The sequence below is a fragment of the Psammomys obesus genome, unplaced genomic scaffold, assembly GCF_907164565.1.
Source record: "Psammomys obesus unplaced genomic scaffold, mPsaObe1.curated_primary_1811, whole genome shotgun sequence".
In the NCBI taxonomy this organism is placed as follows: domain Eukaryota; kingdom Metazoa; phylum Chordata; class Mammalia; order Rodentia; family Muridae; genus Psammomys; species Psammomys obesus.
The window spans coordinates 21,428,989-21,444,128 of NW_026596109.1; the positions used below are offsets into that span (position 1 = coordinate 21,428,989).

General features: G+C 40.7%; 1 protein-coding gene across 3 annotated transcripts in view; it reads left to right on the forward strand.

The window, feature by feature from the left end:
* Rel (REL proto-oncogene, NF-kB subunit) overlaps positions 1–14,928 on the forward strand; it is a 37,162-nt gene extending 22,234 nt beyond the window's left edge. For 2 of the 3 annotated variants that reach the window (XM_055628978.1, XM_055628981.1), the window contains exons 5-10: positions 2,081–2,221; positions 4,955–5,059; positions 5,164–5,376; positions 6,345–6,413; positions 6,537–6,608; positions 7,556–14,928. In XM_055628978.1, the coding sequence (XP_055484953.1) occupies positions 2,081–2,221; positions 4,955–5,059; positions 5,164–5,376; positions 6,345–6,413; positions 6,537–6,608; positions 7,556–8,331 (1,376 nt within the window). In that variant the 3' untranslated portion in view covers positions 8,332–14,928. The remainder of the gene's footprint in view (positions 1–2,080; positions 2,222–4,954; positions 5,060–5,163; positions 5,377–6,344; positions 6,414–6,536; positions 6,609–7,555) is intronic. The other variant, XM_055628980.1, reaches the window with a different exon arrangement.
* Positions 14,929–15,140: the final 212 nt, after the last annotated feature.

Sequence of the window (15,140 nt, forward strand, 5' to 3'; positions counted from 1 at the left end):
ATTTGGTCATAGTAATTTTTGCAGTGTAGCATGTTGGAGTATATAGTCATAGTTTGTTCTTTGTTGCTGAATATTAGTCTGTTGTATAACTGTACCACAATTTGTTCCCCGTAATATAAATTTATTTGTAAACCGTCAGGAGCACCTAGCTATTCATTGTTTTTGGCTGTCTTTTCTTTTACTCACCTTTGAAATGAAGACACTGGAATCCTTAAGTTTACAATGTTATTAAATGTGACTTTTTTTTTTTTTTTTTGGTTTTTTGAGATAGGGTTTCTCTGTGTAGCCTTGGCTGTCATGAACTCTCTTTGTAGACCAGGCTGGCTTTGAACTCACAGTGATCCTCATGCCTCTGCCTCCCTGAGTGCTGGAACTAAAGGGGTGCAGCACCTCGCTTTTTGTTTTTGTTTTTAATGTTCATTGCTGTTCTTCCTGCATGTTTGTCCTTGTGAGGCTGTCAGACCCCCTTGAATAGGGCTTACAGACAGTTGTGAGCTGTAGGTGCTAGGAATTGAACCCAGGTCCACTGGAAAAGCAGTCAGTGCTCTTAACCCCTGAACTATCTCTCCAGCCCTCAACTGGGACTGTCAAGAGTCACGTACTCTTTCTGCGCCTGTAATGGTTCCGGGAGGGTACACTGCTGTGACGCAGGTGCTGGCATCTTAACATCTGAACCCCATTCTTTTCTCTTAAGCCTGGGATGGGAGTGCATAGGTGAAGAGGCTGGAGGACGGCCTCACCTGTTGTTCCCATTGTCGGCCTTCTCTTTTGAAATGGGTTGTCACTGGCTTAGAGCTTGACAGATGGGCGAGGGCCTGCCTGCCTGTGCCTTGCCAGCACTGGGGTCATCCGGCTTACTGCTACACCAGGCCTCATGACATGCATTGTGGTGCAGACTTGTGCTTGCAGTGCAAGCGCTTTATCAACCAGTCGTCTCTCTCAGCCCCCTTTTGACCTTCCTAGTTGTACAGGCATGTTTTCATAGACTCAAATGGTAGACTTAAGAATGCTGATAAATGGAATAGGCTACTTGACTGGCACTGCGTAAAATAGTTTTTAATTGCTTACTTCCTATAAGAGTAGGAAGTTTGGCTAATTGTTCTTCATATTTAGTATTTTAATTCAATACTAATGTATACTTTCCAAGTAAACTTTTCTTTTAACTTAATGAATGTTATACTTTTTTAATATGGCGTATATTAGTAACAGTTTATTGATGTTTAAAATATTATTTCAAAAGGCAGCAATATTTTGTTTTAGAAGTGGATTTCTTTTCAAATATCAGACTGTTCTTATACTATATTCTATGTCAGGTTTTTTTTTTTTTTTATGTTTGTTTCAGAGCTATAAAAATGCCCTGATGTGCAGTTCGTTTTTAAGCAAACTTGACTTACACATAAAGTTACATTATCTGGTACCTTCTTCAATGTCATCTCTATAATGTTGGTGTGGATTTAGTATGGCCCTCTGGCTCAAATTTCTACTCTACCATTTAACTGTGAAACTTTGGACAAATAATTTCATCTCCCTTAAATCAATGTCTTACCTATAAAAACAGGGATGACAGTACTTCTTGCTAGATTTAGAAGTAATTACAGACAGGGCCAAATACTATGTTAAATGAAGAATGCCTATTTCCTGTTGTCTATAACTTGTATTCATACGTAAGATTTTTTTATTTGTGGTTGTCAGTTTGTGATTCTACCCTTACCTTCCAGGTTCCTGGTGTAGTTGCTCCCTGAGCATGGCTGTAGTTTATTGTATATAGTTAGATAGTGAGCACACAATCAGGAAAGCTGTTCCTGAGACACTGTCTATAGTCTATTGTATATGGTTAGGTAGTGAGCACACAATCAGGAAAGCTGTTCCTGAGACACTGTCTTAGTTTACTATATATAGTTAGGTAGTTTTCACACAATCAGGAAAGCTGTTCCTGAGACACCATCTTAGTCTTGTGCAGACTTGGGCGCTACTTGAAGTTATTGGTTGTCTTGGGTGGAGAAAGGCAACAGGACTTTAGAATTGTGTAAACCATTAGTGTCATGTGTTCTACATTCTAAAAATCGCATTGTACGTTCAGTCCCTGAACAGCAGCTGCTGGACATTGAAGATTGTGACCTAAATGTGGTGAGGCTGTGTTTTCAAGTTTTCCTTCTTGATGAGCATGGTAACCTGACTACTGCTCTTCCTCCCGTTGTTTCTAACCCAATTTATGACAACCGTAAGTGCTTTAATTTTCTTCATGTCTGTACTCCTAGCTTGTTTTATTTCCTTAATTGTAAAGAATTTAAAGCATTATTATAATTAGAAAAGAAGTATGTTAGGCGGTGGCTCATGCATCTAGCAGTCAGAAGGATAAGGGAGGAGGATAACATTTGAAGGCATTATAGGCTGTACATTGAGACCTTACCTCAAGAAACAAAAAGAAGCTGTGTGTGGTGGGGCATGTCTTTTAGCCCAAGCCCTTAGGAGGCAGAGACAGGCAGATCTCTGTGAGTTTGAGGCCATCCTGGTCTACATTGTGAGTTCCACGGTACAAAGAGAGATCCTGTGTCAAATAAACAACAAAAAGAAGCAGTGTTCATTACAGAAAAAAATTAAAGTATATATACACAGGTAAGAAGAGCAAATCACTTTAATCTCTTGCAGAAATGGCCGCTGTCCTCAAGCACGCATTGCAGTTCCTTTGTACAAACACAGACACCGCCATCTTTCTCATCACCACCATTCATGTACTAATTTTAGCAACGTTTAAAAAAAGGATCAATGCTCTTTTAAAAACTCCTTTCCAAGCCAATAGTGGTAGTGCATGCCTATAATCATAGCACTTGGGAAGCAGAGGCAGGAGGATCAGGAATTCAGAGTTATCCTTGGCTGTGTTTAAGAATAGGGAGTTCAAGACCATCCTGTGTTATATGAGATCCTGTCTTAAAAGACGAAAAGAAAAGAAAAGATCCCAAAACTTTTTTCTCAGCAATGTATCTTGAACCTTTTTCAGTCACATTTTTCTTTTTATTTTTTTAAAGATTTATTTATTTACTTACTTATTATTTATACAGTATTCTGCCTGTATGTGTGCCAGCAGGCCATAAGAAGGCACCAGATCTCATTGTAGATGTTTATGAGCCTGGTTGCTGGGAATTGAATTCAGGACCTTTGGAAGAACAGTTAGTGCTCCTAGCCTCTGAGCCATCTTTTCAGCCCTCTCTTCTTTGTAAACATTGCTGGCAAGGAACCGAGGGCATGAGCTACACCGCAAGCCTCACTTAGGTTTTAAGCAACTGCATATTTTCTTTTCTTTTTTGTTTTTGTGTTTTAAGACAGGGTTTCTCTGTGTATCAGTCCTGGTTGTCCTAAACTCACTTTGTAGACCAGACTGGCCTTGAACTCACAGAGATCCCTCTGCCTCTGTCCCTGCCTTTCTGCCTCCGCCTCTCTGCCTCTGTCTCTCTGCCTTTCTGCCTCTCTGCCTCTGTCTCTTCCTTTCTGTCTCTTGCCTTCTGCCTCTGCCCCTGCCTATGTCTCTGCCTCCTAAGTGCTAGGAGTAAAGGCCTGTGCTACCTTGCCTGCCAGCATATTTCTATATGGCTATATATTAATTTTAAGAAATCATTACCCAGTTAAAGGATATTTGGCTTGTTTCCTTTTATCTATCTATCTATCTATCTATTTATTTATTTATTTATTTATTTTTGTAGGCATTATACTGAAATAAATTTATGTGTGCATTTTAAACACATCTCTCTGTCATCTGTCTGTCTGTCTGTGTGTGTAGGTTAGAAGACAACTTGCAGGACTTACTTCTGTCCTTCTCCCATTTGTTTCCCCGGGGTCAAACTCAAGTCATCAGGCTTGCAACAGGCACCTTTACCTACTTAACCATCTCACTGGCTCCTGAATTTTCAGATCTTATACCAATATTTCTGGCATTTGCTTTTAGAAGCATAGATTTTGACAAACACTACATCAAAGGATATAGAATTTTATTTGAAAATATTTTAAGACTTTCATCCAAAATATTTTGTACACACACACATACACACACTCACACAAACTCACCAGTAGTGTGTGTTCTGCCTGCTTTGCATGTAGAATACTGGGCCATAGTAGTAAATGATCTCACCAGAGAGCCTTAGATGCCTTGGACAACTGTCAGAATAGTCCTGGGCAGGATCCTGCACTGCCATAGGGAGATAGGCATGCTATAAGAAGACTACTGTAGTCACAGAGAGACGGAAGGAAGAGGCAGGGGAATTGCTCAGGTTCAAAGGCCGGCTCGCCCAGTGTGCGCAGCTGCAAACAGTCTCAAAAGAGGTGGAGATCAAGGGCTGGCAGCACAAGATACCTGTTCTACTCCTGTCATGACACATACTCACCTACACTTACACATACTTCAACACTTACACCATAGACACAAAATGTTTAGTTTCCTTTATCTGTACATTAAAGTTTTTGTTTATTCTCTAAAACATTTTCGTCAAATTCTTCTCCTTACAAACAGTAAAATATAATGCTTGCACTGGCTAGTTTTATGTCAGCTTGGCACAGCTAGCATCACCAGAGAAGGAGCATCAGTTGAGAAATTGTCCCCATAAGATCTGGCTATAGGCAAGCCTGTGGGCTGTTCTTAGTGGTCCACTGGGAGGGCTACCCCAGGGCTGGCTGGTGGTTCCGGGCTCTGTAAGAAAGCAGGCTGAGCAAGCCACGAGGAGCACCCCACTAAGCAGCACCCTTCCGTGGCCTCTGCATCAGCTCCTGCCTCTAGGTTCCTGCCCTGTGTGAGTTCATGCCCTTAGTGCTCTGGATGATGAACTGTTCCATGGAACTGTGTGGGAAATAACTCTCTCCTCCCCAGTTGCTTTTGGTCATGGTGTTTCATCACAGCAATAGTAACATTAACTAAGGCAATGTTAATGTTAACTGAGACCCATTTTTAAAAATCCTTTATATTTAGGTGCCCCAAATACTGCAGAATTAAGGATTTGTCGTGTAAACAAGAACTGTGGAAGTGTCAGAGGAGGAGATGAAATATTTCTACTTTGTGACAAAGTTCAGAAAGGTATTTATCAGTTTTGTTTAACTGAATTGGTAATGTATATTTGATTAAAATATGTATTTTACTGTTTCCCCATTGTTATTATTCTTTGGCATCTTATTTACTAGATGATATAGAAGTTCGTTTTGTGTTGAATGACTGGGAAGCCAAAGGTATTTTTTCACAAGCTGATGTACACCGCCAAGTAGCCATTGTTTTCAAGACTCCTCCATATTGCAGAACTATATTGGAGCCTGTGACAGTGAAAATGCAGCTGCGGAGACCTTCTGACCAGGAAGTTAGTGAACCTATGGATTTTAGATACCTGCCAGATGAAAAAGGTGTGACAAATTGATAGTAATGCATATACACAGTGTGCGTGTGTGAGAAGTGGAAACAGTCTCCTGTACCCTGTGCCGTCTCTGAACTCGCTGTGTGGCTAAGGATGAGTGAGTGGCCCTCCTGCCCCCTGCCTGGCTGTGGAGGGCAGCAGCGCGCCACTGTGCTGTCTGCTGCCCTTTGCTGTGCCAGGAAGAACTCTGGTCCCTGCATGCCAGCCAGTGCTGAATGGGCTGCTCTCTGCGCTCAGCTCAAGGGTCACTTTCTTAAGCCGAGCATGCCAATAACATTGAAAGTAAACATGTACAGTTTTATATATTCAGAATCTATATCTTTTCTACAAGTTTTAAGTTGTATATTTTTGTTTTGGGTTTTTTTTTCCGTGCTCTTTACATTTCTTAGGAGGGTTTGAATAATTTTAGAGTTCTTGAACTGTTAGATCATATTTTCTTTCTATATATGTATATATTGGATTTATTTTTATACTTATTGTGCCCTTTTATAGGTAGGAAATTTGTTTTTGTTTTGTTTTTCAGGACAGGGTTCCTCTGTGTAGTCCTAGTTGTCCTGGACTCTATTTGTAGACCAGGCTGACCTGGAACTCAGAGATCTGCCTGCCTCTGTCTCCCAAGTGCTGGGATTAAAGGCATGCACCACTGTACCTGGCTTAGGAAATTTGTTAATAAGAAAGTGGTATCTGTTTTGGTCTATATCTTATCAGACTTATTTCATTAGTTTAAGTTGACTTACAGGTGTTTTTTGGGTGAAAAATGACTATTTTAAGCTTTTTAAAAATTACTAAAAGCATCCTTTTCAACTGATACAGGATGTATTGCAAAGTAATGTACTTAGAGGTCCATATTACTTGCATTTGTTTGGAGCATTTCTGTATGTTAAAAATGCACCTGTTCATGGTGAAGGGAGGTTGAATCCCACGATTCACTGCTTTCCTGTTTTCCCTTTTAATCAGATGCATATGGCAATAAGTCAAAGAAACAAAAGACAACTCTGCTTTTTCATAAATTGCTGCAAGATTGTGGTAAGAATATTTTGGATTAATTTATATGTAAATAAATTTGTTTTATTTATTTTGTTTTTAAAGATTTTTAAATGATGAAATATTTTTCAAATTACATTTAATAATAGAAAACCTTTATCATAGCAGCTAGCTTTCCTGAGAGACCAAGAACTGTCCCAGGGGGGTCGATTGGAGAAGGAAGATTCATCAAAAAAGGTATTTCATCCCTATAAAATACTGTGATTTCACTTTTTACTAACAAATGCTTTTTGAATATTTTTCTTTTCTACAGATTTTCATACTTTCAGTATTGAATTGTACTGGACTCTACCTCTGAAGGTTATGTATGAAACTGACTATATTTGGGGGATTTTATTCATACACTGGTAAATTCCGTGTGCCACAGAAAATTCTATAGATGTGGTAGGCATGGGAAGGACCTCAGGCATGCTGAGCCCCTGCTGTCATTCCCAGCCCCTCTTAATTCTGCTACAGCAACAGAGTCAAATAGTTCTAGCACACATTGTTCACCCCAGAAATCTTGATCTGGCCGTTTATAGAAGGTATCTTGTGAGCCCCTAGCAAGTTCTCCATCTTACATTCTTAAGTTGGTACTTTATCCTGGTTTGTATAATACTTGTGTAATATGTAAATAAATATAGAAATTTCTCCTCAGGTTTTTGTGATGTGGAATTTTGTAAGACCTTAGGATCATATCTTAATAAGCCTTTAAAACTATGTGTAGTTTTCAGTCTTCCCAAATGGATGTCTTCTTCATCTCTCCATTTTCTCTTAAAAGTTGAAATTATAAGATGATTTTGGCTGTTGGATACCTGTTAATTTATATTCTAATATTTATCTTCTACATTTTAAAAATGTACCTATATGGTACAAGAAGCTGGATTTTCATATTTAACTGGAAGAAAATTACATATGCCAAAATAACTTATAAAAATCACTTTTCATCTATTTATAAAGCAGTTTACATGTTACAGAATTTAGCTTTCAGTTCATGTAATGAATTTTGTGCTTTAATTTTTTTTTATTTGCAATGTATCAGTTCCCTGGAAAATTTTTAGTGTGTTCTTATCATTTTAATTCAGAAATAATGCTCTACATCAATCTGTTGTTCTTACTCTGTAAAATATATTTTCTTTCTACAGAATCAAACTTGTTTTCTCATGGTACAGTTTTAGCAGAAATGCCCAGGTCTTCAGGAGTTCCAAGTCAAGCCGAACCCTACTATTCTTCGTCTGCTTCCATCTCAAGTGGATTGCCACATCACCCACCAGCCGTACCCTCAGTGGTCCATCAGCCTACCAGCTGGACATCAGTGACCCACCCCACCTCACAGCCAGTCAGTACAAACACTCTGAGTAGTTTCTCAGCGGGGACACTTTCCTCTAATTCGCAAGGTATCCTTCCATTCCTAGACGGGCCCAGTGCGAGCGATTTAAGTGCTTCTAATGCTTGCCTCTATGGTACTGATGACCTAGCTAGAATGGAAACATCATCCATGTCACCAGCTGACTTATATAGTATTTCTGATGTCAACATGCTATCTAATCGCCCTGTGAATGTGATGACAACCAGCAGTGATAGCATGGGGGACACTGATAATCCAAGACTTGTGAGCATCAATCTTGAAAACCCCTCATGTAATTCAAGGTTAGACCCACAAGAGCTGAGACAACTACATCAGATGTCTTCTATGGGTATATCAGCAGGCACCAGTGCCAATTCTGCTTTTGTTTCCCAGCCAGATGCATTTGATAGATCAAACTTCAATTGTGTAGACAATGGCCTGATAAATGAGCCTGAACCATCAAATGAAGCAAGTAATCATAATTTTGTTCAGAGTAGTCAGTATTCAAGTATCGATACTCTGCAAAGTGACCAGTTGAGTGATGCCTTTGCTTATAGTTTTTTTAAAATATAACTTGCAGGACATAAATCTAGAGAGCTATAAAACTTTAGGTGTATAGAGTATAAAGAGAAAGTTCAGAAGGAGGAACTTTACAAGGCTCTGCTGTTTCTTACTTTGAAAGATAGACCTAAAGTACATGTGCTCGATGTGAACTGTTTTCCGTATTTCTCTAAGACAAGCTATGTGTCTTTCATAACGTATTAATGTATTAGTTAAATGAACTGATATTTGCTTTCAAGCAGATATAAGGTAAAACATGTAATGGCTATGCCATTGGGAAATAAATTCATTATTGTTAAGGCCCATAGGCCAAAGTGACCCCTAAGGGGTTTTCTGAGATTTCTTGGTATTTTGAGAGAGAGATAGAGAGAGAGAGAGAGAGAGAGAGTGTGTGTGTGTGTGTGTGTGTGTGTGTGTCACACGTGCTGAAGTGAGCTTTCAACACATGGAAGATTTTTTTTTCTATTCTATATTATTTAGACCCTTATCTTTAAACTTATGAAATTAGCTTTATGCCCATATTTTCAAGAAAAAGAGTTTTTCTTGAGTGAGCCTTTTCTTCATTAGATGCCTTTGATCCACCTTTGATCTCATAAAGCATGTCTACTTCTCTATGAAGAATTAACCAGATAGTCTGGCTCATGTCTGTCATCTCCCTACTCGAGACTGCAAGTTCAATACTTGCCTGAGCTATATAGTAATAAGTTCAGTACCAGCTTGGGCTGAACATTTTGTCTCAAAAATAGAAAAGATTAAGGCTGTGACCTAGTGGTAGGGCTTGCTTAACATTTGCAAGATGCTGTGTTCAACCCCTGTGGAAAAAAAAGAAAACATAACATTTGTTTTAGCCTAGTATATTCATACCTAAGTTTTGAACTTTTCTCTCAGACTTGTTGTCCTTCAGTCTTCGCCAGGCTTCCAGCTGCTAAGGCAATGTAAATTGTCATGCCAGGCTTCCAGCTAAGGCAAAAACCTTGATGCCACCCTTGATTCTTCTTTTGTCTCCCATATTTGTCCAATCAGCAAATCCAGAAGGCCATTCCCTCGATATATTTGCAAAGCTGACCACCTCTTTTGAACTTTTGTTTGAGACTAGGTGGCCTCAAACCTGCTATGTAGCCAAAGGTGACCTTGACCTGAGGCTCCTCCTGCTCTGCCTCTGGAATGCTGGGATGACCAGTGTATACCCCACACCACAGTCATGTGGTGCTGGGGATCATAGACAGAGCTTTGCTGGGAGAGGCATACATGCCCAGCTCAGACTAATCACAGGCATTTTGTATGAGCAGGCACTAACAGACACAGCTATTAGAACGCTCAGCAGATGGTGCTTACACATTGACTCGTCTCACAGTTTCTCCTCTAAGTTGAAGTAAGGTACTTCTGCATCTGTGTGTAGAGTGTTTGCAGTTGATGTTTTACTTCCGGGTGCTACTGGCTGATCACAGCTCATCTTATAACTTACAGCGCATTTGCTACATGATTCCCTGGTTGCATTTGTGTTCGCCTGGCTTTGAAGGGATCCAAATTCCACTTTCCACTACATCTTTCCTCCTTTCCCCAGTATCCTCACATCACCATTTAGTTTTTGCTTCCTTTGTATAAACAGAATAAATATCTTCTTGAGCTTTAAAGGAAGTGCTGAAAAATATCCCCCAAAGTTCCAAAAACCCTATTCACATGGTGCCCCTTCCTTCCACGTTTAACTTTGAAGTGCTGTGCCTCCATCTTCTCATCTATCTGTCTTTAGTTCACCCCATTCCTTGTCAAATCCCAAGTCTTTTTTTCCCTACTCATCTGCCCTGTCCACAGCCTGCAGCCTGCTGAGGGACTGCATCCCCTGGGTTCCTAAGCCCAGCCCTCAGGAGGTACTCTCATCAGACCACTGCGGCAGCTTTCTCTCATGCTGTGTGAATGCTCATATCAACTGCCTTCTCTTACACTCTGCTTTTCCAGTTGCATTACTGCTGACACTAGATATATTTAACAGAAAGCTCAGTCATATTTGATTTTCCTCAATTCATACATAGTCCTTTTGAGTCTTCCTACTCAAAGGCTCTTGCATCTCTTCATTCTTTTTCTCCAATAAATATCTTTTCCATATGCTCAACATTTTTTTTAGGCACCCTGTTCCTTTTAACTTTGTGGTTGGAAGATGTTGAATTTTTCCCGCGGATCTCCGTCTATGTGGCCCATTCTGCCTCTGCTCCTAACACTTACCTTTCAGCAGCAGCTTCTCTGCAGGGAGGGTCTGGTCCTGCTGCTGCAGCCGAGGTGAGGTGTAGCTGTGTGCTATGCTCCCATGTTACAGACTTAAGTCGGTTAAGTGTGCGTCTCACTCGGGACTCCGGCACTTGACACAGACTCTGGCATCATTGGTGCTGAATAAATGGTAGCTATTTGTTAGACATGGGAGGGTGACTATAAAAATCGTATTTGAGGATACGGTTTTTAATGAGAAAAGTGCTTCACCCTTCAGGAAAAATAGGCCTAGATGACCTGTCTTGTGAGACATACTTTTCTTCTGGCAGACGGCCTTTCTCTTAAAAAAAAAAAAAAAAAAAAAAAAAGAAATATGCAGACACTGGCACATAACTTTGTGGTAGACCACGGCCCTGTGTTTGATACCCAGAATTACGACAACAACATTATAAAAGAAGAGCATAAAAACTACCCTGAGGCCCTTTGAGACCCAAAGCAGCTCTCTTGGAAATCGTAGTACCAACAGTATCAGGTGGAAATCCTGCCTCTGCATGTGGCATGTCGTATCTCAAGTGCCCCTGAAGTACCCCGTGACAGTTTGCCCGCACAGATGTCAGTAGCCAGCGTTCATGCCGTAAATTATATGACATCCTTGTGACTGTGTATTGTACAGTGTACTATGTTCTGTGTAGAAAATAAGCGAATGATGTTGCACTCTTGTCCTTAAAGATGGTTTTTTTCTTAAGAGGAATCATACATACAGTCAACCATAGAAGCATGGAAAAACTTTGAGGTACAATGTGAAGAAGTTTTGCTTGTGTGAAAACTGTGTAGCCACCGTGTTTGGGACCCCAGAGGTTCTTATCAGCACCTCTAAACTTCTGTTCTGACCCCTGTCATCAGAGCCTGATGACTTCCTGTCCTAACAGCCTTTTCCTTTGCTAATTAATTCACCATTAAAAGAATCTTAGTGTAGAGTAACTGGGTTGTCAGTTTGTCATGCTGTGCTCTGGCTTGTTTCCACAGCCTCAGAAAAACTACATTTTCCATGGTGAGACCTAGAACTGGCAATCCAGGATAATTGTACCATATTGTTTTAATCATAAATTAATATATTGAAAAATTACCATAAGCTCTCAGACAGTGTGAAAAAAATATAAAGAAGAGAGACTGGTTTTAGTCAGTTAGCCTCGATAGGTCTGCTGGTTCTGGCCTGGAATCTCAGATACTCCGGCACACAGATCACAAGTTCAAGGCCTGCCCTGTCTGCAGAGTGAGTTCAAGGGAACAGCTTTGTGAGTTCTTATCTCAAAACATAAAGTGAAAATGGGGTGGCGGTGGGGATTGTTCTTTGGTATAGTTCAGTGGTGGAGCACCTAGCATGCACAGCCCAAGATTCAGTGCCCACCCCCAGAAAAACAAAAACCTGGCCGTCATGCTTCCCAGGGTGTGCTTTGTACTAAGTGATGTCTGAAAAGAAACACTTTAAATTGCAATATGTAAGTCAAAGATAACAAACCAATAGCTGTGTTCCTCATGTAGTCCTGATTGGTCTACTATCCAAACATTCTCATCACCCAGGAGAGAAAAGTCACAGGGGAGGAAACGCTTTGTGAGACTATGACACAGGTTTCTCTTTAGACTAATGTCTAAGTTGACAGCTGTGGAGAAGCTTTTGGAGGCCTTACTCTTTCAGAGTATGCTTTCTTATCAAGGGAAATATTGGTTATTGGCTCTACTTTGAAAATGTGTGACTGGATTTCTCTGTAAAAATTGGGTTTTTCATTGGGAGTACTTTGACATATGTGAAGGTGCTTCTGCAAGATTTCAGGTTTGTTTTCAGAGGCTGAGTATGCAGAGGCTAGACTGCTTCTGTGTCCTATGTGCAAAGCCCACGCGACTCCTGCAAGCCCAGCGGTGGGCCAGGAGGGATGAAGGCGTCGGGTTTATCCAGTGTCTTTCTTCCCTTTAAGACATAGCCACACGAATATATAGATTTCGAGACAGGGTTTCTCTGGACTCACTTTGTAGACCAGGCTGGCCTCGAACTCACAGAGATCTGTCTCTGCCTCCGCCTCCCAGAGTGCTGGGATTTCAGGTATGTGCTACTGCACCTGGCTCACATTAATATTTTAACTGAACATCCTGGCAGAATTTAAAGCATGAGGTCAATAGTAGATAAGATCAAGTCTCAAAAGTAATCACATTTTTTTTTTCATGTATGCAAAAAGACCAAAAACCCACTTGCATCCTCATTGTTTTTTGTCTTGCTTTGGGTTTTTTTTTTGTTTTGTTTTGTTTTGTTTGGGGGGGGGGGAGGTTGTTTTTCCCAAACACAGGTTTCTCTGTGTAGCCTGTTGTCCTGGAACTCACCCTCTAGACCAGGCTGGCCTCTAACTCAGAGGCCTCTGCGTCCCCAGTCTGAGGCAGTGGTCTGTACTCTGCATTGTGCCCCACCCTCTTTTTTACTATAAAGACGTAACTTTTTAACAAGCAACTGCACTTTTCCGAGCATGGCTCTGAGGCGGTTGCCGCTTGTTTAATCAGCTTGTTTCTACAGCTGCAGAGGGTCTTTTGGTTTGCTTGGTTTTTGTTTTGCTTTGAGGCAGGGTACCCTGTTGTAGCCCCGACTGGCCTACAACTCACACAAGTCTGCCTGTTTCTGCCTCCTAACAACTTCAGGAGTTTTCGTTCTTTATATTTTTCAAGTTTTTGGAACTTTAAAGAATCACAAACAAGCCAGGTAGTGGTGCCTTTAATCCCAGCACTCAGGTAATCCCATCGCTTGAGGAGCAGAGACAGTCAATGAGTTCTGTGAGTCTGAGGCCAGTCTGATCCACAGAGCAAGTTCCAGGATAGCCAGGACTACATGGAACAACATTATAAAACAAAAAAACAAAACCCTCACAAACAAAATTCATTGAATACTTTGAATTCAATTACAAAGTTGGTTCCTCAACAAATTGACGTTTTAGGGCTATTAGCAGATTGCCGGAGCCTGCCAGCAGAGTTGAATGGTTCTTGAGTTGGGAGTGAGGATTAAAATTAATAAACTAAACACACAACACACATGGGACTTTTCCAAGAGGCTCCAAACCTGACCAGCCAGCAGCCGCCTGACTTTATTACAGAGAACTTTTAAGCCAGAGTAAAAACAGCTCAGAACAATGGGTTAAATTTACAAGGAGGTGAAGCTAGAGTGTGATCTTCACAAGCTATCCCACCTGCTGTCACAAACAAAAGGAGATGGACTTGCGAATTCTTCCCTGACTTCAGTGAAGGCCTGGTAAAAGCAGTCGTTCCACTGAGATTTAACTATCAAAGCAGCTGGCAGATCAACAGCTCCCAACAGCAGATCTGTAAATTTTTTGTTAAAATACCAAATTCATCTTGTCTAATTTTCTTTCTAAGCTTCATTAACCAAAGTGTAACTTCCCATGAACTGTGGAGTAAGATAGGGCTGGAGGCCTGTGGGATAATTGCATGACATCCAGTCTTCACTAGACCTCATAGTGAACCAGCCGTAGTGACACATGCCTGCGGCTTCCAACACTTAGAAGGCTGAGGCTGGAGGGAGGAATTCAGGTTCAGCCTGGGCAACACTGGGGGCCTCCGTCAGCCATCAGTCAGATAATTTTAAAATGCCATTGGTTAATAGAGCCCAACAAAACAAGTGACATCTTTTGTTGTTGTTTTTACCTTAAATTTAATATCTACTGCCTCTCCCTTCTGAGTACTGGGATTGTAGGCATATGTCACCACACTCTACATTTTGGAGAGAAGAGGAAGGGGGCATCACACTGGAATTGAACCCAGAGTCTCTCTCATACATGTTAGAGTTAGTGCTCTACCACTGAGCTTTCTGCTTTGAAACTGATTTTATATGATTGATGATAAATAATGAATTGTTTTTTAAAGTTCTGATACTGTTACCTTTATATCAAGATGAAATATTTTTTTAATGTAAAGATGTATTTTATTGTACAGAATATTGTGTTACTTTTGCAATATCTTTGTATACTGTGATTTTTTTTTTCTTGGTGATATAACAAATAAACCATTTTCTAAAACTTTGCTATTTGCTAACAAAGTATCAATGAAGTTTCCTTATTGTTTTTAACTTTTTTGTAATAAGGGGTAGCTATTTGGGGTTGTTTAGAGACATTAGATATCTTTATAAAGTGTTCTCAGGAGGTGCTTCTGTCTGTTAACTACTCTTTGAAATGGTAGTCTCAAGAAGAGACTTAAGAAATGGCTTTTGTTGTTGCTTTTTCATGACAGGGTCTTACTTTGTAGCTCAAGCTGTCCTGGAACTATGCTAGCTGTCTTCTTCTCCTCTTCCTCCTCCTCCTCCCCTTCTTCCTTCTCTCCCCTCTCCCCCCTCCTTCTCTCCTCCTCCTCCTCCTCCTGTTGCTCCTCCTCCTCTTTTGGTTTTTTTTTTGTTTTTTTTTTGAGACAGGTTTCTCTGCATAGCCTTGGCTGTCCTGGACTTGCTTTGTAGACCAGGATGGCCTCAAACTCACAGCAATTCGCTTCTGCTCCCTGAGTGCTGGGATTAAAGTCGTGGGCCACCACACCCAGCTTGTTTCTGCTTGTTTCTGCAGACTAGGATGTAGCTG